Below are 22647 nucleotides of genomic sequence, written 5' to 3' on the forward strand. Positions count from 1 at the left end.
CAGACCAATTGTATTTCATTAGATGGACAGTTGTCTTAACACAGTTTTTCCTGATACTTTATTTCTTATTATGTCAACATATTTTTGAGATAACACTGTCATAAACTTGGCACAGAATTTTGTGACATTACTTTGGTTGTTTTCCATAACAAACATCCAAACCTGACCTATGTAATTATACTGACATATGTAGGATTATACCTCATGCATAAATATTATAACACAAAGCCTCATTTGAGTTACACTCCATTCAAGAAAGAAACTATAAAGCTTTATTAACAGTGTGAATAGAGGTTAAACTATTTGTAAAGGAGGAAAAAATTACCATATTGGCTCATACCCATAATCCATATAATCTATTGTTTCTTTCACAAGTGAAATTAAGAGATAATTTGTGTCAGTGTTAAAAGGGTAAATTAATCCTCTAAAAACATGACTTTCACTTACTAATCCATTTTAGATGTGTTGTTCATTAACTTACTAACCCTGGTTTTTTTTTTTATTATTGTTTATGAATTAAATACTTGAACTCTACGTGTTTTTGAAGTAAAAAATTTCCCTTCCCCCCAAATTTTTGTTTTACCTTGAGGGATGTCCTTTACTTTTGTGGGATTGAATGAATAAATCTGTTTCAGCTGATATGAGAAAACATGTATGATGGGAGACTATCCATAAGTACAAGGAAAGAAAGATTAAAGAACCCACAAAAAATGGAGAAATTGTTAGAGATTGGGGGTTATAAAACATTGCTGTAGTTAAATGAGAAGGATTTCAGCCAGGACAAGGTAAACAAGAATTTACAAATGCGATGAAGAAAAAGGGATTCAAGAGAAGTTGTTGTATTTGGTGGTTAGGAGAATTGATGACATTCCATGGAGTCATTTACATAAAAACATGGGCTGGAACCACATCAGAGGCATTTAAAAAGAGAACTCGTGTTGTACAAGCAGACTACCAGAGAAAAAGCCACCCTCCCAGGAAAGTTTACAGTGACTACCAGGCATGAAAAGATAGGCTGAAAATAGTAAGATCAAAGAAGAGGGTTTTTCTCTTTTGTTTCTCTTTAGTTTCATTTTCTAAGAGCAATGAAAATTTTAAAGACATATAGAAAGTGCAGGACAGTGGCGAGGGGCTTAGGATCTGCTCTGTACCCTACCTGGGGTTCCTACAGGTGGGCACAATGGTAGGGTCCCTGGAATTAGCCAGAAAGCTGAGGAGGGACCCCAAGAGAGAGCAGAGGACTATGCTTCCCATATGATACAGAGATAGAACTTTACTTAAGAGGAAAGAAGGAGAATTCTGGCTTTTAGAAAAAGAATCTGCCATGCCTGGCTGAAACCCCTGTGACACATGAAGAAATCCAATACTAGGTCACAGATAATTCTTTAAGACTGGGGTTCTGAGTACATAAGGTTTGGAAAGAGGCCAGTACACTTTAGGCCTGCTGGTCTACCACTGTCTGTCAGGTCTTCCTGGTCCTTAGGTAGTGTCAGAGGAAATTGCCTTGAAAAGAGTTTCTTCACAAGCACTATATTCACTTTAAAAATCAGATTAGTCATGGTTTTCCCTGAATCCTGTCAAATTCTTTTAGCATAATAATTAAAACATCTTTAACTATAATTTGTAAAAGCTGCGCATGAGTGTCAAGCACTCTGATGTTTAGTTTTGCTGAGCTAAGAGTTAGTTAACAGGGTGCAATTTATTTACACCAAAATATTTTTGTGTCCTTTGAGCTTATATTTTCAGTTAACACTTTCCATTTTTTAGTGTCTTTATTTATCTTACCTCTCATTTCAAAAATAGACCAAGGGAGCAAAGCTGGTTCAGTGAAGGATAAAATTAGAAAGAACATTATAATATTAAAACACAAATTAATGTGAAATATAAAAGTAACAGGACTCCATTAGGACAAGAAAACATTCAGATGAGAAGATTTCCCAGAAGTAGACAAAAAAGAAAAGCTTAACTATGAATACAATGTTGAATATCCAAAATCAGATTTTATTAAGTCAGAAAATGAATCAACTCACCCTTCATATCTAATTCCTTGTCTTTTAAAATTATTGCCATATAGCCATTGAAAATTCAACAAGGGTTTTCCAACATAGGACAGAACTCTCTAATAAATCTATAATTTTTTCTAGAACAAGTATATAGTAATAGTTTCCTGAGTAAAATTATTGGATTTTGTTTCTCTCAGAAATGAAAAAAAAAAAAAAGAGAGAGAGAGAGAGAGAGAGAGAAACAAAACAAGCAGAGTTACCAAGGTATCATTATGTAAAATAAACTTACAAATGGTTACACATCAGACTGTTGCTAAGAAACAGACAACTAGCTACAGTATTTTCAACACATACCATGGTCTGGAAGAAATCAGAACTAGGTCTTGGCAAACTTCTTTAGCTGATCACACTGTTGGACTTTCCATACGGTTCAATACCATAGAGTGTGGGAGATCAGTGACTGGCTCACACGCTAACAGGTACCTTGTGTTACAAATGGATAAAATCACTGAAGAGCAGCATATAAATCAGTCCTTGGAATATTGAGCATATATCAGAGAGAAGAATTGCACCACATTTGCTCTGTTTATTAATGGAAATTAAGGCAACTTAAATGGATATTTCCTTTAGCTAGTAATGATATTATGAGCTCTGGTTGCAGACCAGAAAATATGTGATGTAATCAATACTGACAGCATCAGCTATGTGCCCCACATAGATGGGAAATGCTCCATAAACAAAATAAGGTGCATCTGAATATCAACCCACTTACTGTTTATTTACTTAAAATTGGAGCCCACATGTTTTCACACTTGCAACATGGCTTACTGCTGCACAAGTTTAGACATGCTGTCTTCAGTTTCTCAGAACAAGTGGTGGGTATTTCTGGATCCTGCTTTTCAGAGCCCTCTGTCCTTAGACTACCACCCATCCTAAGCCTGGTTCCCCAGACATGGGCAGCCTCTGGAATAACCTGAACTTATAAAATGGGCAATGAGGTAAGGCACGTATCTCAAAAGACATTAACAAACACATGCAGAGACATGGAGTTGCACACACACACAGACACGTAGACACACTGTCGCACTCATGCACACACCCCACTAAATGACTTCCAATAATCTGAGTTGGTTTTTCGTTTTGGGTTTGTTTTTTTATTTGTTTGTTTGTTTGTTTTCATTTGGCAAAGGGACATTCTGACATAGGTTAAATATTTCCCAGTTTTAAAGTAAATTTCTGAGTATCTGGGTGGTTTATTCAGTTAAGTGGCTGACTCTTGATTTCACCTCAGGTCATGATCTCAGGGTTCTGGGATTGAGCCCTGCATTGGGCTCTAGGCTCAGTGGGGAGGCTGCTTCAGGATTCTCTCTCTCTCTCTTTCACTCTCTCACTGCCCCTTGCCCTTCTTTCTCTCTCTCTCAAATAAATAATTTTATTAAATAAAGTAAATGTCTAAATTACTAACTTCTTCCCCACATATAGCAATACTAGATCTCTTCTGATGATTCACATTTATATATATGATATTAATATATATATATATATACACTCTTTCTGAACATTAGGACAGCCTCTCAACATTTACAGAACAGTGACACCAGAGGCTACTGTTTCATTCTGTCAACATAAGCTTCAGCTATGGGTGATTAAAAAAAAATACTGTAAGACCCATCCCCCATCACCTTTCTCCCTCCTCCCAATAAATCTTTTCTCTCTCCTTCCTTTTTACTGTCCATAAACTTTAAAGGATAAGATCAGGAAATGCAAGAAGAGATGAACCATCACACAGAGTCAGATAGAGAAGGGTGTCTGAATTAGACATGTTATGCTAGCCTAGGCTGTACTTCGGTAAAACAAAAAAAATAATACCAAATCCTTAGTAGCCATATCAGTCCTAGCCCTGTCAGGAAAACACGTTTGAGGAATTTGCTACAGAGCATTGATGATTGACATTTTAAAAGAAAAGGGGGTGGGAGGAGAAATTAACCAGGGATCAACATAGCTACCCCGAATTTAGCAATAGCAGGAAACTGCTACCAGCCCAGGTGTTAAAGGGACTTAAGTCAGATGTAGTGTCACCAGGGCACAAAAACTAGAGCCACCCAGCTGTATCTTTGCTCTTGGGTGGGGGTTGTCCGGTAGAAGCTGGGACCATGGACAGAGCTATTGTCTCTGGGAACCGGAGCTATGCAGAAGCCACAAATGCCCTCTTAGAAAGCCAAGAGATCAGGGGAGAAATGAGCTGGTTTCTGTCTCCCTCCTTCCTTTAATATCCCTCTTAATCCTCATGGTCCAAACTTAATTATGAGTCAGTGGGCAGTTGCCTGTGATAAAAAGCCAAAGGGAAAAAAGTACAGATAGATATGAGAGCAAATCAGCAGTTGACCAGCACCGTCTGCCCCTCTGCCACTCAGCACCTCTTCTTGCCTTTTACCCACACAAGAATAATCTCAAACAATCCGTATCTGGATGTGGGGTTAGCTATTTGTGTTTTAGTAAGCATTCCAGATGATTCTGCTGTATAGTAAGATTTGAAAAGGTTAGACTTGTAAAATGTTATAGATTAGCTATCAAATTGTATGTTTTGTGTTTCTTTTATACCCCAGACTTGAGTGTAAAACAAAGTGAAATTCCCAGAATGTTTAAATGTTGTATCTTTTATTTATTGTTATTTAACAAGCATTTATTGACCTAAGTGAAATGTGTAAATAAAGCAGCTCAACTGTAATCATGATTCTGGTCAATGTGAGATTACCTTGATTTATTATGCCAAGCTAAATTAATGTGTCTAAGTTTCTCAAGTACAAGGAATAATCTGAATATTGGAGATTTTTGGCACTCTCAACAAACATGAAGATAAAAGAAGATATAAGATTCTCAAGTTAACATGTGAATGTTTTCCCAACAGGAACTATAAATTACTGCATAATTAAATTACCACTAATCATTTCTGTTTTACAGACATCCAACTTTGATACCATGTACATGGCCAGATATTCAGATGAGAAATCCAAGTACTCATCCAAATATTTCACTTAATTTCATTCAAACATATGTGTATTTGCAAACATTCAGATGGCTGAGGAGATTTTCACATATTACCCATATGTTTGGCATTGCATAGACATTAAAGATGAGTAAAAGGTATTGGCAGTATAGGAGAAATTATTTTATAATGCAGGACCACCTTAAGGGTGGAAATGTTCCAAAAAGAACAGATAACAGTGAAATTTAAAAATGACTAGCTGTCTCCAATTTTTCTCTACCTGTCATTTTTTTCCAGTCAGCCTTTGGTCTACATAACTTTACTAACACTGGTTTTGTCAGGGGTTTTTTATTGTTAAAGCCAATGTTCAATTCTCTGTCCTCCTCCTGCTTAATCTAGTAATAGGTTTGACATTGTTAGTTTTTCTGTCTTTCATCACTCACTTCCAGGCCACCACACTTTTCTGTGATTGCCTCTACTCTCTGGCTGCTACTTTTCAACCTCCATTACTGATTATTCATTATTTTTTTGACCTCCAAATGTTGGAGTGTCCCAGGATTTAGTCTATGGATGTCTACTTTGCCCTTATTGAACAGTCTCTTTGCTTTAAATACCATCTATTCATTACTGATCTCCGTACCTACATCACCAGCCCCTTTCTCTTCCTGGGTCTCATATATCCTGCTCACCACCTCAAATGCTACTCCTGATATGCCCTTAAAAATTTACCTTTCCTACAATCATCACCACCTTAGTTTTTAATCAATTCTAGCTTTTTATGTTGCATTGGCAAAAAAAAAAAAAAAAAAAAAAAAAAAAAGTCATCCTTTATCCTTCTCTTTTCCTTACACCCCACTTTTAGTCTATCAGAAAATTTCACTGGTTCTATTTCCCAAGAATGTGCCACCAGTTCCCACCACCTGTCTTACTACCACTCTATGTAAGCCCTTGTTACTCTCACTTTCAGATTATGGCAGTAATGTCCTTCTGGTCTCTTTGGTTCCTCTCTCAGCCTCATTGAGTTTTTATCACTGTGACTGAAGTGATCTTTTAAAAAGGAAAATAGGGGGCACCTGGGTGGCTCAGATGGTTAAGTGTCTGCTTTCAGCTCAGGTCATGATCCTGAGGTCCTGGGATCAAGTCCCACATCGGGCTCCCTGCCTCAGTGGGGAGGATGCATCTCTCTCTCCGCCTCTCTCTTTCTCTTTTGCTCCTGAATAAATAAATAAAGTCTTTAAAATAATAAATAAAAATGGAAATAAAACCATGTATCTTCTCAAACTCTTCCAATAGGCTTAATTTTTTGGTAAATGAAAAACCTGAATTCTTACAATGGTCTCAAAGGTTCCCTGTAATCTGGCAACAAATCTGCCCTTTGACTCTCCTCTCTTACCTCTCTCCCTCGCTTGCTCCACTGTGCCCCACACTGACCTCTGGCTGTTTCTTAGACATTTCCTCTGCCTTACATCCTTTCCCCTTATATGGCTTCTTCACTCATCTCTTTTAAGTCTTTCCCCAAATGTCACTTATTTATTTATTTATTTATTTATTTATTTATTTATTTATCAAATGTCACGTTCTTAGTGAGGCCTTCCTTGACCGCCACCATTGAAATTGCAGTCTCCCATGCCTGGTCCCCTTCTCCATAGCATCTACCATCATCTAGTGTACAGTACATCGTTTACCTTGTTTGGCTCTGTCTCCTCAGAATGTAAGCTCCATCTCCTTGTCTATATTTTGACTATATCCCAACTACCAAAAATAGTATCTAGCCCAGAGCTTAGCCTCCAAAAATATTTGTTGAATGAATGAATGAATGAAATAGATGAGGTCATTTAGTTGAATGTTTTAAAGAATCAGAGAATAATTGGGATCTTGTAAATAATCTATACTATTCCAAGGAACACTCTTTCTGCTGGTAATTATTGGGCAATAGTAGGATTCTATAGTCAAGTGGTTTTGGAATTCACATTGTCACTTTGGAAGTTTTGAAAAGGCTTATAGTCTAGCCAACCAACTTGTTATGTAAAGGAGCAGAGAGTAAAGAATTCAGGCTTTGAGGGTCAAAGGATGTCTGTTAAAGACCTGTACCCCTGGAGCTAATAATACATTATATGTTTATAAAAAAATTAAAAAATTATTTTAAAAAAAGGATGTCTGTTAAAATCACTCAACTGGATGCTGCCATTGTAGTACAAATTAAGCCATAGACAAGGTGTGAAATAATGAACGTGGCTAAATTTTAATAGAATTGTATTTAAAAAACACATAACTGATTGAGTTTAGGCTGCAAGTCATAATTTGTCAGTTCTACAGTGTCTAAAGCTATTTAGTTTTGTTGAAATAGCATTTTATTGCCATATATATATACACATATGTATATATATATGTATGTATATGTGTATATACACACACACACACACACACGTATATATATATACACATATATACACATATGTATATATATATGTATGTATATGTGTATATATGTGTATATATATATACGTGTGTGTGTGTGTGTGTGTGTGTGTGTGTGTGTGTGTATAAAAATACTCATGAACATCTTGCTGAATAATGCTCCTCGGGACATAGTTGAACAAATACATAGCTTGTGAATGGGAGAGCAGGGACTAAGTTGCATGTTTCCTGACCCCCCACTTAAGGGCTTCTGATTTTAATTTAAAATCACAGATTTAAAAACTTTTGAATATTTCCAGCAGCACCTTTATTTTCTCTTTATAATTTCTACATGCTAATAAGTATAAACTTATTTTCAACTCATTGCAGAAGAAACTCTGATGTACTTTCACCTTCAAGCTTTTAATGCTCTCTGATGTTGATAAAAATTTAAGAGACATTTTTTTCCCCTGATATGTCCCTCGAAGCACTCCCATGACTTTTTGAAAGGACAAGGGATGCAAAACAGTATTCAATTTTAATTTTTCATGTGCAGGTAAAACCACAGGCATAGACTTCTAGTGTTCAGTAACTTCTACACTAGATGGAAGCAACAAATACAAGCAACACCACAGGTAACAAAGATAGACACAACATCACATATGTCCATACAAATGGCCACCTCCCTCAGTATTGACTTCTACATCTTCTGTGTTACTTCAGGGTCCTCACAAATTAGATGTATCTCCCCACCACCCTGGGCGCCAGTAGCCGTATCTTGCTCTAATTTACATAGGAAAAGTCTAAGATTGGTCTTTTAGTCATCCTTACATTTTTCTGCATTCTTTCCTTCTCACGGGTCACGGGGCCTCTTTTTTTTTTTTTTAAGATCTTATTTATTTATTTGACAGGTCACAAGCAAGCAGAGAGGCAGACAGAGAGAGAGGGGGAAGCAGGCTCCTTGCTGAGCAGAGAGCCCGATGTGGGGCTTGATCCAGGACCCTGGGATCATGACCGGAGTGGAAGGCAGAGGCTTTAACCCACTGAGCCACACAGGCGCCTCCTGGGGCCTCTTCTATGTGTAGACAAAGTAGACTAGGTCTTGCATTACAGATTCTACCACTCGTCAAAGATTGGCTAGACTCCCACTAAACCAGGCTAATAAGTCTGCATAAAATGGCACAAAATCAAAAGATATGAATTCAACCGAAAGCTCACTTAAGTGAATCACTTGATGTTTTGAATGCCTCCATATCATTATCGACTAAATGAGAATAACTAATATGTATTTGCCAGTACTTCAAAGTACAGTTTGCCATTATCTCACCAGAGAAAGGAAGTTCATTTTCCCAGTGTCAGTTTCTGGACTGAGAAGATGTCACATTGCACTTATGAATGTGAGAGTGATGGATAAGATCACGACAGTGTGCGCTCTGAGTTTCTCAAGAGACTTCTATTTCTCCTGTGTACAAACAAGTCAACTTATTGATCCAGTTAAAATTGATTGTAAAGCTCTTCCTATAGTTTGAAACAACCTGCCTCCTTTGTCCATTCAATACACTCTTTTCTTCTGTCTCATCTGTATTCCTTCAAATAGCTATCTATACTAACTTTAATGAATTGTTTTCGTATAATCACTGCTTATCTGATAATCTTTTTAAAAAGCTGGGGCTCCTGGGTATCTCAGTTGTTAAGCGTCTGCCTTCAGCTGAGGTCATGATCCCAGAGTGCTGGGATCAAGCCCCGCATTAGATACCCTGCTTGCGGGAAGCCTGCTTCTCCCTCACCTGCTCCCCCTGTTTGTGTTCCTGCTCTTGTTATCTCTCTCTCTCTCTCTCTCTGACAAATAAGTAAATAAAATATTTTAAAAATATAAATAAATAAAAAGTGTATATTTCTTTGTGGAATACTCTGATAGAGATGAAATCTTGAAATCATCACCCCTAGAATGAGTTCATTGGCCCCACAGTTAGGAGTAGTTAGGAGTAGGGTAGATACTAAAAATCTGGGGCACCTGGGTGGCTCCGTGGGTTAAGCCTCTGCCTTCGGCTCAGGTCGTGGTCTCAGGGCCCTGGGATCGAGTCCCACATCAGGCTCTCTGCTCAGCAGGAAGCCTGCTTGCCCCTCTCTCTGCCTGTCTCTCTACCTCCTTGTGATCTCTCTCTTTCTCTGTCAAATAAATAAATAAAATCTTAAAAAAAAATCTTAGGGCTCACCTTCCCTCTTGGAAATACATATCACCTAAATTAATACAAGTCTTCTATGACTCCAGTTACATCCAATAAAAAGCCTAACAATTAATGGTAAATAAAAATTAGTTCCAACTTTGAGTTAAATATCAAAGAGGAGACAACTAGCAACTTGTGATTTAACTTTTGAAATCCTTTGCTTCCAACTCTCTAATTCACTCTACTGAGCATGCCGCTCTGTCAAACGTTCACTACATACTATTCTCCTTTCCTCAACCACAAGTGCAAGGTCTTTTATTTTATCCTGGTTTGTATTTTCTCCCACCTTTATTTCTTCATGTTTCCAATTCTGCAAAACTAAACTCCAGATACAGCAGAACTCGTCTTTGACATCAGGTAAGGGGGTGAAACTCAAGACTCGGGGATAAAATTATCTGTATCAGGTGGGTCAGAAAAGAGAAGTCTGGCAACATGGGTAGGTTAATCTATTTTGTTGCTATCAATAAGTATATGAGAACCCGAGGTTATAAAACTAGAGCTCACTCCAAGTCAAAAAAGGAGCTACGTGAATGAAATAAAATGTAGAACTTGTATTCTTATTCTTGTTATTATTATTCTTACTCTTTTCCTTTTATTTTGGAGCCTCCTGAAGCAGCTTTATATCCATAATCTTCTTCCTCTCCTTTACTTCATCTGTACCTTTCTTGATACCACAAGAGTTCTTTATTTTATTCTATATAGTATGAAATATTCAAGATCTCATTCTTCCTTGCCTCCAGGAGCCTAAAGAAGCCATGCCAAGACCTGAAAGTGCTGGGCTGCTCTTTCTTAGAGATGACCTTGTTATATATCTATGTCTCCATGCTGCCATTTGGCCTTGACATATTTCACTGGCAGCCTGGCTGGTACATGATCAGGGAGGTGGGGCATTGGAATTACCACAAAAGCTTCTTCCCTTTCTTTCCTAAGCTCCGAGAAATCTGTTCTTGCTTTGGTTTTCAGACTTTCTGTGTGTAATGTGTGTTCTCAACAGGACTTTTCTTGCTATTCTTCTTGTCAGAGTAAAATACAGGGACTTGGAGGTTACCTTGGGAAAAAGAGAAGGCAGCCACTCACCTGCCTTGAGTGCTAAGGACCTAGGCCACTTGCTTAACACAGGCACGAACATTCCAAGCAGTACAACTGGGGTCAGAAGAAGACTGAGCTAGGGGACAGGGGTGCCAGGGTAGCTCAGTCAGTCGCTTAAGCTTCTGACTCTTGATTTCCTCTCAGGTTATGATCTTGAGGGTCATGAGATTGAGCCCCATGTTAGGCTCCGTGCTGAGCTTGAAGTCTGCTTAAGATTCTCTCTCTACCCCTCCCTGCTCACACTCTCTCTCTCTTAAAAAAAAAAAAAAAAAAAAAAAAAACCCTGAGCTGGGGAATCTGTGTCAAACCCCTTTCCATACTCAAATTTTCTATTATCTGTGCATAAAACTATCTCAGGTAGTATCTGAGGAAAGTAAATTTTTTGAGAGTCATCTCCCTACAAACCATCCCCCAACCCTTTGATATGATTTGAAATTGTTCAGAGATTCAGAAATCAATCATGACTATTCTCTTAAAGAAAATGAAAATAGGAAAAAATATTAATATATTATAATTCTACTCTCCTCCCTGCACATCAGGTCCCATGGCCTTCAGTGTAAATTAGTGAGTACAGAAATCCCTAAGGATTTTTTGCGCATTGTTTTTAATATATTTTAACAATTACGTTTAAAGTTTGTCTTTTCATTTGCTATGGGTGATGCAACCTTGAAATTCATTTAAAAGGAAACAATGAAAGTGCATAGGTCAAAAATATTATTCAGCTCTGTTCAGGTGGGGAGTTTGATATTTGATTTCTTATATTGCCTTTTCATAAATTGTTAAGTTGGAAATACAATTTAAATAAAGCCAGTTTCACTGGGGATTTTTTTTATATTTTTCAAGATTTTATAGCATTTGAAAGTACATAATTTCCAATTTTAAGACATCTCAATGGCTTTCACTTAATTGCATTTGTTTGCAATTTAACATTTAACTATAATTTAACTATACATTTAACTATAATTATTTCAGATTTAATTATAGAGAAGATTTGATATCACAGAATATAGTACTAACCAAGATGGACTGTGAAAGTATTCTTTATATGTTCATTTTTCATACTTAGAGGTACAGGCCTTTCTAACTTGTTTCTCTTTTTTCTTTGTAGTTGTTCTGGTTTATTACTAGGTAACAAATTATGCCAAATTTACTGATATAAAATCAGAATCATCTTATTTGTGCTCACAGATTCTGTGGGTTAGGTATTCAGACAGAACATGTAGGGATGGTTTATATCCACTCCATGATATCTGGGACCTCCCCTGGAATGAAGATTGGTGGGGAGGGGTCTCTTAAATGACTAGGAACCAGAGTCCTCTGCAAGCTTCTGCACTCACATTCTGGCACCTGGCCCATGCTGAGTCAGGGCTGGACTTGGCTGAAACCATTGAGTGGAGTACCTGAACAGGAGCCTCCACGTGGTTGAACTTCTCCCAGCTTAGTGCCTGGGTTCTTATAGGTAATATCTCAAAAAAGGGAAGGCAGACAGCAAAGTTCCAAGAGAAACAGACAAAGCTGCATAGTCATTTATGACCTGACTTCCAAAGTGACATAGCATCACTTCTGCCAAATTCTGTAAGTCAAGACTGTTACAAGCCCACCCACATTCCAGGGGAAAGTATGTAGACTCCTCCATCTCTCAGTAGAGGGAGTGTCAAAGAATGTGGAGCCACATCTTAAAACTATCACCATAGAAGTGATTGGTGTGCTGCTTTCCAGAGAAATTCTTTCTTGTCTTTTTCTCACCTCCAGAGCAACAATATGCATTTGTAATATGGCTGGCAAGTTAAAATATCTATATAGGGGCACCTGTGTGGTTCAGTCGGTTAAGCATCTGCCTTCACTCAGGTCAATTATCCCAGGGTCCTGGGATCAAGCCCCAGCTCCCCACTCAGGGGGGAGTCTACTCTTCCCCTCTGCTCATGCTTGCTCTCTCTCTTTCTCTGTGTCTCAAATAAATAATCTTTTTTTTAAAAAAATGCCTATATAACCATGTGTTTTACCTTAGCATATTTTTTATTGCAAACTACAGAAACCCTGACTCAAACTGGCTTGAACAAGAAAATTTATTAACAAAACTGAAAATTCCAATGATAAGGCAGGCAACCCTTCAAGGGAAGTTTGTTTCAATGGCTTCACAGTATCGAAAGGCACTTTCCAAGCCTACTTCATCACTCAGCCACTCTTGGTGTTGACTTTATCTTACATCAGGTCATCTCATGACTAAAGGATGGCAGGCATGGGCAATTATCCACATGCTCAACCAGAGATAAAGAGGATTTTTCTTCGCTCTTCAACATTTGAGTCCTGAGTTTCACTCAGCTGGCCAGGACAGATCACTTACATACCCCTGAAATAATTGCTGAGGTCACAGTCAAGTTCTGATTGGCTTAGTTTTAAGTCCCCATCCCTGAACTTAGTCCAGACGCCAAAGGGGTTGGGATTGTATCAGTTGACTTCAGAGTGAGGGTATGTACTGACCCCATGTAAGTTCTGTGCCTGCTATGAAGTGTGAAATGGGTGAAATAGGTGCTGGGAACTCAGCTTTAATTTCAGTTTCATCTTGGAACACTCTCTGGCAACATAAAGTCGTAAGATCATGAGGTGATGAAGCTATTGCCTTGGCCTCATTAACATCACAGATCAATCAGCTAAGAGTTTACGGTCCTATTCCCATTCACTTGTCAGCAAGCCATCCTTTGATTAAGGTCAATGTCATAATGAAGAGACCCCATCTAACAGAACAAGGAGAAAATTGGTATAAAAAGTGACTCTGAATTTGGCTATTCTGTGCCACTGGGGAGTAGTAGGAAACCATTTATAGGGTTTGTGAAGGTTTGTGATTCTGATCTTTGTTTGCACCTATACGCACCTCACTTTGGATAAATTCTGACTTTTGCCTGAGAAAGTAGACTTGCTATCTGAGACTGTGAATGCTTTCCTAAGAACTACTAATGTCTTCCTCTGTTTTTCAGAGTTGACACAGAATTTAACAATGTAGGCACTTCTGCCAAGACTTTTATTAATTGTTTTTCTCTTCAAGCCAGTGAAGCATGGCAGGGTTATTGTCCTCATTTTTCAGATGAGAAAATAGGGACAGAGGGTTAAGCAACTCACCTAAGACCACATGTCGGAGCAGGGACAGAGTTGGCATTGGAAATCACTTTCTGGGAATCTTGGCTCCGTGCTTCCTTTAAAGAAAAATAATGAAAGTTTCAAACAAAAAAGTAACAGATCATAAAATAATAAACACTAGGGAACCCATCACTCGGCCTCAGAAATTTTGTAAGAAAAATTGCAGATAGAATGAAAACCCCCTTTGTACCCCTTCCAGTTCCAATCCCTTACTTTCCCTTCTCTGAGAAAATCAAGATCCTGAATTTGGCATCTTACATTATCATACACGTTTTTACCCCACATGTATTATCCATAAAATATATGGTAGTTTTTCGTATTTAACTTTATACTATTACTGTTATTTTGCATGAGTCCTATAATTTTTATTGTTTTGCTCAACATAGTTTTTTACTCTATACTCATGCCAATATATACATGCTTAATATAGCATGCTTATTGATTTTCTCCACTATATAATATTATATTTTATGATTATATATCACTGTATCCATTCTCTTTATGAACATTGAGATGGGTTTTTTTCTGCTGTTTAATATTAAAAACAATAATGCAATGAACATTGTTGTACATTTCATCTGCTTACTTTCTTGAGCCCCATTTGAAAAGAATGCTCTTACTGAGATAGGTATGTAGATTCAATTACCCTGTCTAAATTCTGTGCTAGAGTAATGCAGGAATGAGTAGACAAAGCAAGACTTATTGGCTAATTTACATTTGAAGAGATTCATTCTAAGTTTAAAAACCAATCCATATTCCCCATTTACCAGGATTTTCAGTTGATTTATCAGAATCTATCATTATATCTTGAAATCTCACTTACTAATCCACGTCATTACTAATGATGCTTCCTTCTAGAACCAGCCCTGAATTTCTGTGACCTCTGCGATTTTTGTCAGATTGAAAAAAAAAACTGGCAGCAACCAAAGTATTGAATTGGTAGAGATGTGCTCTGAATAAAGCAAGTTTTATCATTACAGAAATAGAAATAGTGGCCTGAAAATTTTAAGAACATCAAAATATCTTCCTTCTAAAAAGCATGCCCTGAGAAGAAGGGGTGCCTGTCTATCCTAAAGTGCTCTCTTTATGGAGTAGAAATACGCAAAGGATGACCATTTATTTGATTTCTATTTCAGATCTTTATAGTCTGTTTTAAATGACTGATCTAAAAAAAAATCCTCATGTCAACAATGAAACTAAATTATTTTAAGAAATCCCTGTACTTGATTCTGGAGTCTCAGAATTCTAAAGAAGCCAGTTCATTGTGTTAATACTGGAACTGCCTTTTAGTACCACCAGCTAATTGTGAAGGTGCTAGCACAGATTTGGGGGAAATTGCTGGTGTAGGAATTTGGAGACTGGATTTGTTTTTTACTTCCTCTGACTATGAACCCTGGGAAAGTCACCAAAACATCTTGGACATGGGGTTGCCCTAAGTCAGTAATTTGCAAATTTTTTATGGTGACTCCAGGTTGTTGCTTCAATTTTGAGGGTTAGGACAATAATAATAAAAATGATGGTCACCATCACATGGAATAGAATGGAATATATTCAGGGAACAGTGTCTGCGATTAGGATAAATATTATTTCATAAAATTCTTGTTACAGAAGGGTATGTGTGTCTGTGCCTGTGCACATAATGCTGCAGGTGAAATGCTTATTCCGGATTCCTTTCAAAAACATTTGAAAGCCACTTATACCAGGTGACTTCAGAAAGGACCTCAGGGGAGCCCCTGGGTGGCTCAGTCGGTCAAGTGTCTGCCTTTAGATCATGATCCCGGGATCAAGCCCCATGTCGGGCTCCAGGCGCAGCAGAGAGCCTGCTTCTCCCTCTACCTGTGCTCCTTCCCCTCGTTATCTTTCTCTCTTTCTTGTTCTGTCAAATAAATAAATGAAATCTGAAAGAAAGAAAGAAAGAAAGAAAGAAAGAAAGAAAGAAAGAAAGAAAGAAAGAAAGAAAAAGAAAGAAAAGAAAGAAAGAAAAAGAAGAAAAAGGAAGGAAGGAAGGAAGGACCTCAGGGACCTCTAAGATATAGTTATACCCCATTTAAAATTCCTAGTAGCTCCTATTTTTTTTAGGATGAAGTCCAGATTTCCCAGCATAGCAGAGAAGACCCTTCATAATTCCTGCCTCTGGGACCAGGCCTTGCAAGGACATAGTGAACCATGAGCTTTGACAGTAGTGCTTCATGTCTCCATGCATTTGCTGACATTTTTCCCAGGACCTCAAATGCTTTCTGTAGCCACGAAGCGTTATCTTTGCTAGAAACCCTTTCCTACCCAGCTATTCTTTATGAGATGGCACACTCCTTCCCTTGGGTCTCTATTATTATTTTTACTGATTTAATGCCATAGCCCACAGTACACTTTACTAAAGTTAGTGATGGTTTAAAAATCTGTCTTCCGCTACTAAACTGTGAAGACTCTGAGGTCAGCTCTTTGTATCCTAAGAATTTGAGTTCTTTCCTTTTCTTATGCATATACTGTGCTCTCCCTTTTTCTCAAAATAACTTTATTCTTTAAAACAGCACACATTTGGGGTGCCTGGGTGGCTCAGTGGATTAAGCCGCTGCCTTCGGCTCAGGTCATGATCTCAGGGTTCTGGGATCGAGCCCCGCATCGGGCTCTCTGCTCCGCGGGGAGCCTGCTTCCTCCTCTCTCTCTCTGCCTGCCTCTCTCCCTACTTGTGATCTCTCTCTCTGTCAAATAAATAAATAAAATCTTAAAAAAAAAAAAACAGCACACATTTACTTTAAATTGTCTCAAATGATGTGAAAAGGCAGTTGAAAAATCATTCTAAATCCTACAGCCTAATAATGACCGATGTCTCTCTTTGCCTTAATGCCTCTAGAGAGACATAAGCACACACACGCACACACACATAATGTATACAAATAAATTCATTCATTGATTTGTATTCATTGATATGAATAAATTCATTTCATTCATTTCATTGATATCGACATTTTTCCTTTCAACAATGTCAAGGACACTTTCCCTGTTAATGGTATACCCATACATAATTTTAAATGGCTGCTTAAATTTTAATTCATTAAAAATAGTGCTGGTAGACCTGACTTCCTGTTCCTTTTATTGTGACTATGAATTAAAAAGTAGCATTATTGTCCTTACTTTCTTTGATCAGCTGTAGAGTCTTGAGCTGGTTTTGTAACTCTCTTCAAGATATTCCCTTATGCCTTCTTCCCTTTATCTCTGGACTGTGTGCTATTAAACTTTCTGTATATCAGAGAGTCCATCAAGCAATGTGATGTTTTTAGTCAAACCCTGTCTTTCTTAAGAGAATCATCTATAATTACATCGTAAGGGTTCAACTTCTGATGGTTTTTCCATTAAGAAACTAATACAGTGGGGTGCCTGGGTGGCTCAGTGGGTTAATCCGCTGCCTTCGGCTCAGGTCGTGATCCCAGGGTCCTGGGATCGAGTCCCGCATCGGGCTCTCTGCTCAAGCAGGGAGCCTGCTTCCTCCTCTCTCTCTCTGCCTGCTTCTTTGCCTACTAGTGCTCTCTGTCTGTCATATTAAAAAAAAAAAAAAGAAAGAAACGAATACAGTGGAATCATGCATATATTTTATGTAGATATTTTTAATCTCATCGCCCTACTATAGGAATGCATTTCGATTGTACCCGACCTTTCCCTATTCTGTGGTTATGAAATTCTAAATGATATATAACAGTTTTCAATGGATATTTTTATTTTACCGACCACTTTCATTCTTTGGCAGATAAAGATTGCTAGTATAGTTCATCAGGAAACTTCCTTACTCTCTGGTGCTATAGTCAAGAACTATTCAGATGTATTATTTTAATAAAATGAAACATCTGGTATAGTTTTGAAAAGTACAGAGTCACACTATGATTACAGCTTATTTGTGCTGTGTGTGAGTGTGTGAGTGTGTGTTTGAGTGTGTGCACGATGTGTGTGTTTGTGTGTGAGAGAGAGAGATCTAATTCAGGAATATATCAGTTTTGTTTCACTGTTACTGGAGAGCCTACACACAGTCCATGCTACTCTTACATTTCTCCTGTTTCCAGCCTCAATTAACACTCAGGAATTCTTCATCCTTCGGGTTGTGGATTCAACATTAGAGCACATTTTCATACTGTACAGGATTAATCCAACAACTCTCTCAGAAAGACTTTTGTTTCCATATCTACATTCTGATCTTGACCCCATCTCGCCCAGTGTCAGAGACATTTGTGTCATAATGTGCATTGCCTTAGGTTTTAATAAAAATGTGTACCATTTGTGACCTATGCTTTAGTTATGAGTATGTAGAGATCTGAGCATCATTTCCTGCTCCCTATCTAATTATCTCATGTAATTAACTATCACCTCTCATTTTTTCCCTCTTTCCAAGCCTTACCTGTGCTCCTTAATAGCAGTTCTTCTCAGCCAGGATAGATTCTGCCCTCAAGGAACATCTGGCAATATCTAGAGACATTTTTGATTGTTGCAGGAAGGGTACTACTGGGTTCTAAATTGTAGGGGTCACTGATGCTGCTTACCATACCACAAAGCAGAATATAGGTCCATTCCCCACAACAAAATGTTATCCAAGCCAGAATGTCCATAGTGCTGAGGTTAAGGAATCTTGCTGAGAAACTGACTCCTTGTGTTTTATTTGAGCCTTCAGATTTCTCCCACTCCTGAGGTGTTCAGTTTAACATATCCTCTTGATTCAGACTAGCTACTTAGTAGCAGACAGTGGTAATAGTAAGATATAAAATTATATCTCTTGTCTCATCTATGTCATTCTTTGGTTGAAGGGAGGCAGCAGCCATTATCAAATGTTTCACTTGTTAATAAAATAATTGTGTATGAAAACTGGCATTACCACAATAATAGCACAGAATAGGTAGTGAGGCTTATTTCTAAGTAAAAAATAAAGCTGGAGAGATTAATAACTATGATTATCCTCAGATACTCTCTGTTCCAAATGTTATTTGTTGTTATGGAAATTCTATTTGTACATATATTGAGCAAATCTCCATAGGCAGCTTAATACTAACACGATTTCCCTTTCTTTCTCTTTTTTTCCCCCCAGACATTTCACATTTTCAAGAACAAAATGATTTAAAAGGATTACTAGAAAATCTCCTTCAAAATATCCAAGCCAAAAAAAGAAAGAATGTAGAAATCATGTGGCTAGCTGCAACGGTAAGCGTTCTCCAGCTAGGTCTTTGTCCCTGTCACCATGATGATCAGCAAACATCATGGAGTGTCACTGTGTAGCATCCAACCTCTGCACTTGGGGTTACCAGATGTCATTCTCCATTATCCAGGGGTTTGGGTATTTTCATTGCTGTCAGTAGTTCTATCGATATGTTAGAACACAAGATGGAAGAAGGTGCACTCAACGAGGAAGAATTACCTATTGGTTTTTCCTGTACATTCTGGATGTCATTTGACACTTTGTGGCTAAAATGAAGTGTCTGTGATTTTCTTGATATTACATGTTGTGATGTCAGTCGCCCATTTCAATCAGGATTTTGAAGTGCTGCTCTAGAGACATAGGGTGGCAACAGAATGTGGTTATCAGATCTCTGACTCACAGCCTCAGTAAGGCTCCTGGACATCTTGTTCAATTAATGAGCTTGTAAATGCATTTGTTAATTGAGATATTAGCATAGAATTTGTTACTGATGGATTGCTGTTGGGGTAATGAGCTACATTTTCTCTGGTTCTTTCTCATTTAGTGACACCCTCAGGGCAGAAGTTCTGCCTTATTTCCCACCCCAGGTTTCTAGCAGAGTGAGGGAGAAAAATACTACCTGTTATTTCTGAAACTCTTACCTGGCAACCATTCAGGTGTAGCGCACGTGAACTTACAAATTTTGTTAAGCGTTCAGACCCAAAGATCCTTTCCTAATGAGAGGATTTTTTCATCAGAGAAGGCTCATATTGGAGATCTTCATGATGACGGCCATAATGAATGCCATATTTGTAGTTCCTGTACAGTGTTGCTTGTGTAATTTGGAGTTCAGTCACCAATCTCCTGACAAAACTCTATTCACGCTGTATCAATAGTGTTTAAAACAAAGCCTTGCCCTACTACCAGTGTTCAATTATAATCCAATATTACTTACTCTCTTCTGGGAAAAAGGAATGGATAATTTACCGTGAGTCTATATAAAATAATTCACCAAGCGCAAGGCAGAGGAAAGCTGCTTTAGCTTCCCTTCATGCCCTCTTGGAGCCCCAGGGAAGAACATCAAAGTAACAATATGAAACATTGCTTTCAGGCAGCTCATTTACCCTGGTCCCATTTAGCCCCATACCGCATTACAGGAGGGGTGTTTTTAATAGTTTTCCCCCGTTGTGGCTGCTCTTTATATCTTCAAAGACTGCTATGGTTGTTAATTCTCACAAAAATTTCACAAAGGTAGGTCATGAGCTATTTTTGCTATTTTTACTAATAATGGGATAATGGGAAGGTAATTTGATCATTTACCAAGGCTTTCTGACGACTTAGGAACATATACCTATGCCGTTATACATATCATGAAGTCGTGTCAACGGACAAATGAAGGATGTACGTGTACACACACAAATGTATACTTTCTCTTAGTCTATGTAGTTTTACCACTTGAATATATTAAAAAAGTTTTCCCACAAATCTCATTTATTCCTGAAAAATCTTTTTTGAAACTTGAACACTGACCAAATACGGCTTTCTCACAACTTAACAGTGGAATGGATGATTGACTGCCGTGACGCATACAGGGCACCCATAATGTGCAAATTTAGCATTATGTAGGAACACTGACTTTATTATTACAGCATTTCTGTAGCTGATACTTCAGTTTCAATATCCTCTTTGTGAACCAAGGACTTGGACTTTTAAAGTGAAGAAATACAGAAATTCCTGTTGCTTTTATTCGTCTATTTCATTATCCTCTCTTTTAAAAATATTATTTGTATATTACTGTATTAATATTTTACATTCTATTGAAAAAATACAAAACTATTTGCTTTTGTCTTGATTGAGTTTTAAAAAATAAAAAAAAAAAAATGTGGGGCACCTGGGTGGCTCAGTGGGTTAAAGCATCTGCCTTTGGCTCAGGTCATGGTCTCAGGGTCCTGGGATCGAGCCCTGCTTTGGGCTCTCTGCTCAGCAGGGAGCCTGCCTTCTCCTCTCTCTGCCTGCCTCTCTGCCTGCTTGTGATCTCTGTCAAATAAATAAAATATTTAAAAAATTGTTTAAAAAAATCATTATCTCATAATTGGTCATTGAAGTCAATATTTCATTATTATGAATATAGCCCAGACTTTTTTGTTTTATATCAAAATTTCAAAATAGTCTTTATTTGAAAAGGTTAGAGTCTTCCAGATGAAAAAAAAGATTTTATGGTGAAACCATTCCACCGTATTTCTCTAATCACTTACGTTGGAAATAGTGAGAAAGTACTAAAAGTCTAATAAAGACTTATAAATCCTAGTGTAAGTATCAGAATCACAATTAAAACATGATAAAAACCCTTGATAAACTGTTTTAGTGTATCTTTTCATCAAAGCAGATTAACCGTTAAGGGCTCCTTGATGGGAGGTAATAAAGCAAGACTTTATCATATCATATTAGATTTATTTTAAGTGCATGTTGATTAACATTATTGATACTAATGTAGTGTTGGTCTCTCATATCAGAGCCCTGCCATGGGACAGGGAAGAGAGAGGGAGAAAGGAATGGAATTATTCTTCTGCTAACCATAAGGCAATGAGACAAGGGATTATTATGGCTCAGAGACTTTTCTCTTGAATTACATTGGAATAACAAAAAGAAAGAATTTGCAAAAAGAAACAGAATAGAAAGGACGCTAAAGCCTTGGTCCTTGGCATTAGGCTAAACCCACATTATCACCCAAGCTCTGTCCAATTGTGCAAAAAGAAAGAATTTGCAAAAAGAAACAGAATAGAAAGGAAGCTAAAGCCTTGGTCCTTGGCATTAGGCTAAACCCACATTAGCACCCAAGCTCTGTCCAATTGTGCACAAGTTACTTAACCGAGCTAAACCTCAGTTTCCTCATCTATAAAGTAAGAAAGATTACATCTTCCTCCAGGATTCATGTGCAGTTATTAAAAGAGCAAATCTAGGGGCACCTGGGGGCCTCAGTTGGTTGAACATCCAACTCTTGATTTCGGCTCAGGTCATGATCTCTGTCTGGGTTGTGGGATCCAGCCCCGTGTCAGGCTCTGCTCTCAGCTCAGAATCTGCTTGGGACTCTCTCTCTCCCTCTCCATCTGCCCCTCCCCCTCTCGCATGTGCACGCGTGCTCTCTCTCAATCAATCAATAAAATCTTTAAAGAAATGAATAAAAGAGCGAATCTATATGAAATTTATTAGCATTATACCTGGTACAGCAGATATGCATTTCACAGTGACCCTTTGGTGTCCTTCTTCTTACTCATTGCGTTGATGAGTGGCTAGTGGTTCACTAACTGCTACATAGTGCCCTGTAAATGTTTGAAATCTCATAACCTCAAGCCCAGACTCCCAAAGGATTCTTAAAGGCAAAGTAAGAAAATGTTAGCTATTTTGAATTCAAACCAGTGTCTGATCCAGAAAATACAGTTGTGTTTTCCCTTCACAGTTAAGGTGTCGCTCCTAAGCTGAGACTTTACTGTCATCCACTATGGCTAGGGCTGGCCCACCCCCCCCCCCACCCCGACCCCCTCAGGGAGCACTGCTGCCTCTGCTGGATATTTACCATCTCATAGGGCTGCCACAACCCCACGCCTCGCACATCACATACAAAGAACTAAATAAATTCAATCTGTTCCACTAGCTTTT

General features: G+C 38.0%; 1 protein-coding gene across 4 annotated transcripts in view; it reads left to right on the forward strand.

Moving 5' to 3' along the window:
- INPP4B (inositol polyphosphate-4-phosphatase type II B) overlaps window positions 1-22647 on the forward strand; it is a 563252-nt gene that overhangs the window by 487356 nt on the left and 53249 nt on the right. For all 4 annotated transcript variants that reach the window (XM_045992576.1, XM_045992594.1, XM_045992567.1 and 1 more), the window contains exon 24: window positions 18904-19016. In XM_045992576.1, the coding sequence (XP_045848532.1) occupies window positions 18904-19016 (113 nt within the window). The remainder of the gene's footprint in view (window positions 1-18903; window positions 19017-22647) is intronic.

The sequence above is a fragment of the Meles meles genome, chromosome 2 (genome assembly GCF_922984935.1).
Source record: "Meles meles chromosome 2, mMelMel3.1 paternal haplotype, whole genome shotgun sequence".
Taxonomy (NCBI): Eukaryota; Metazoa; Chordata; class Mammalia; order Carnivora; family Mustelidae; genus Meles; species Meles meles.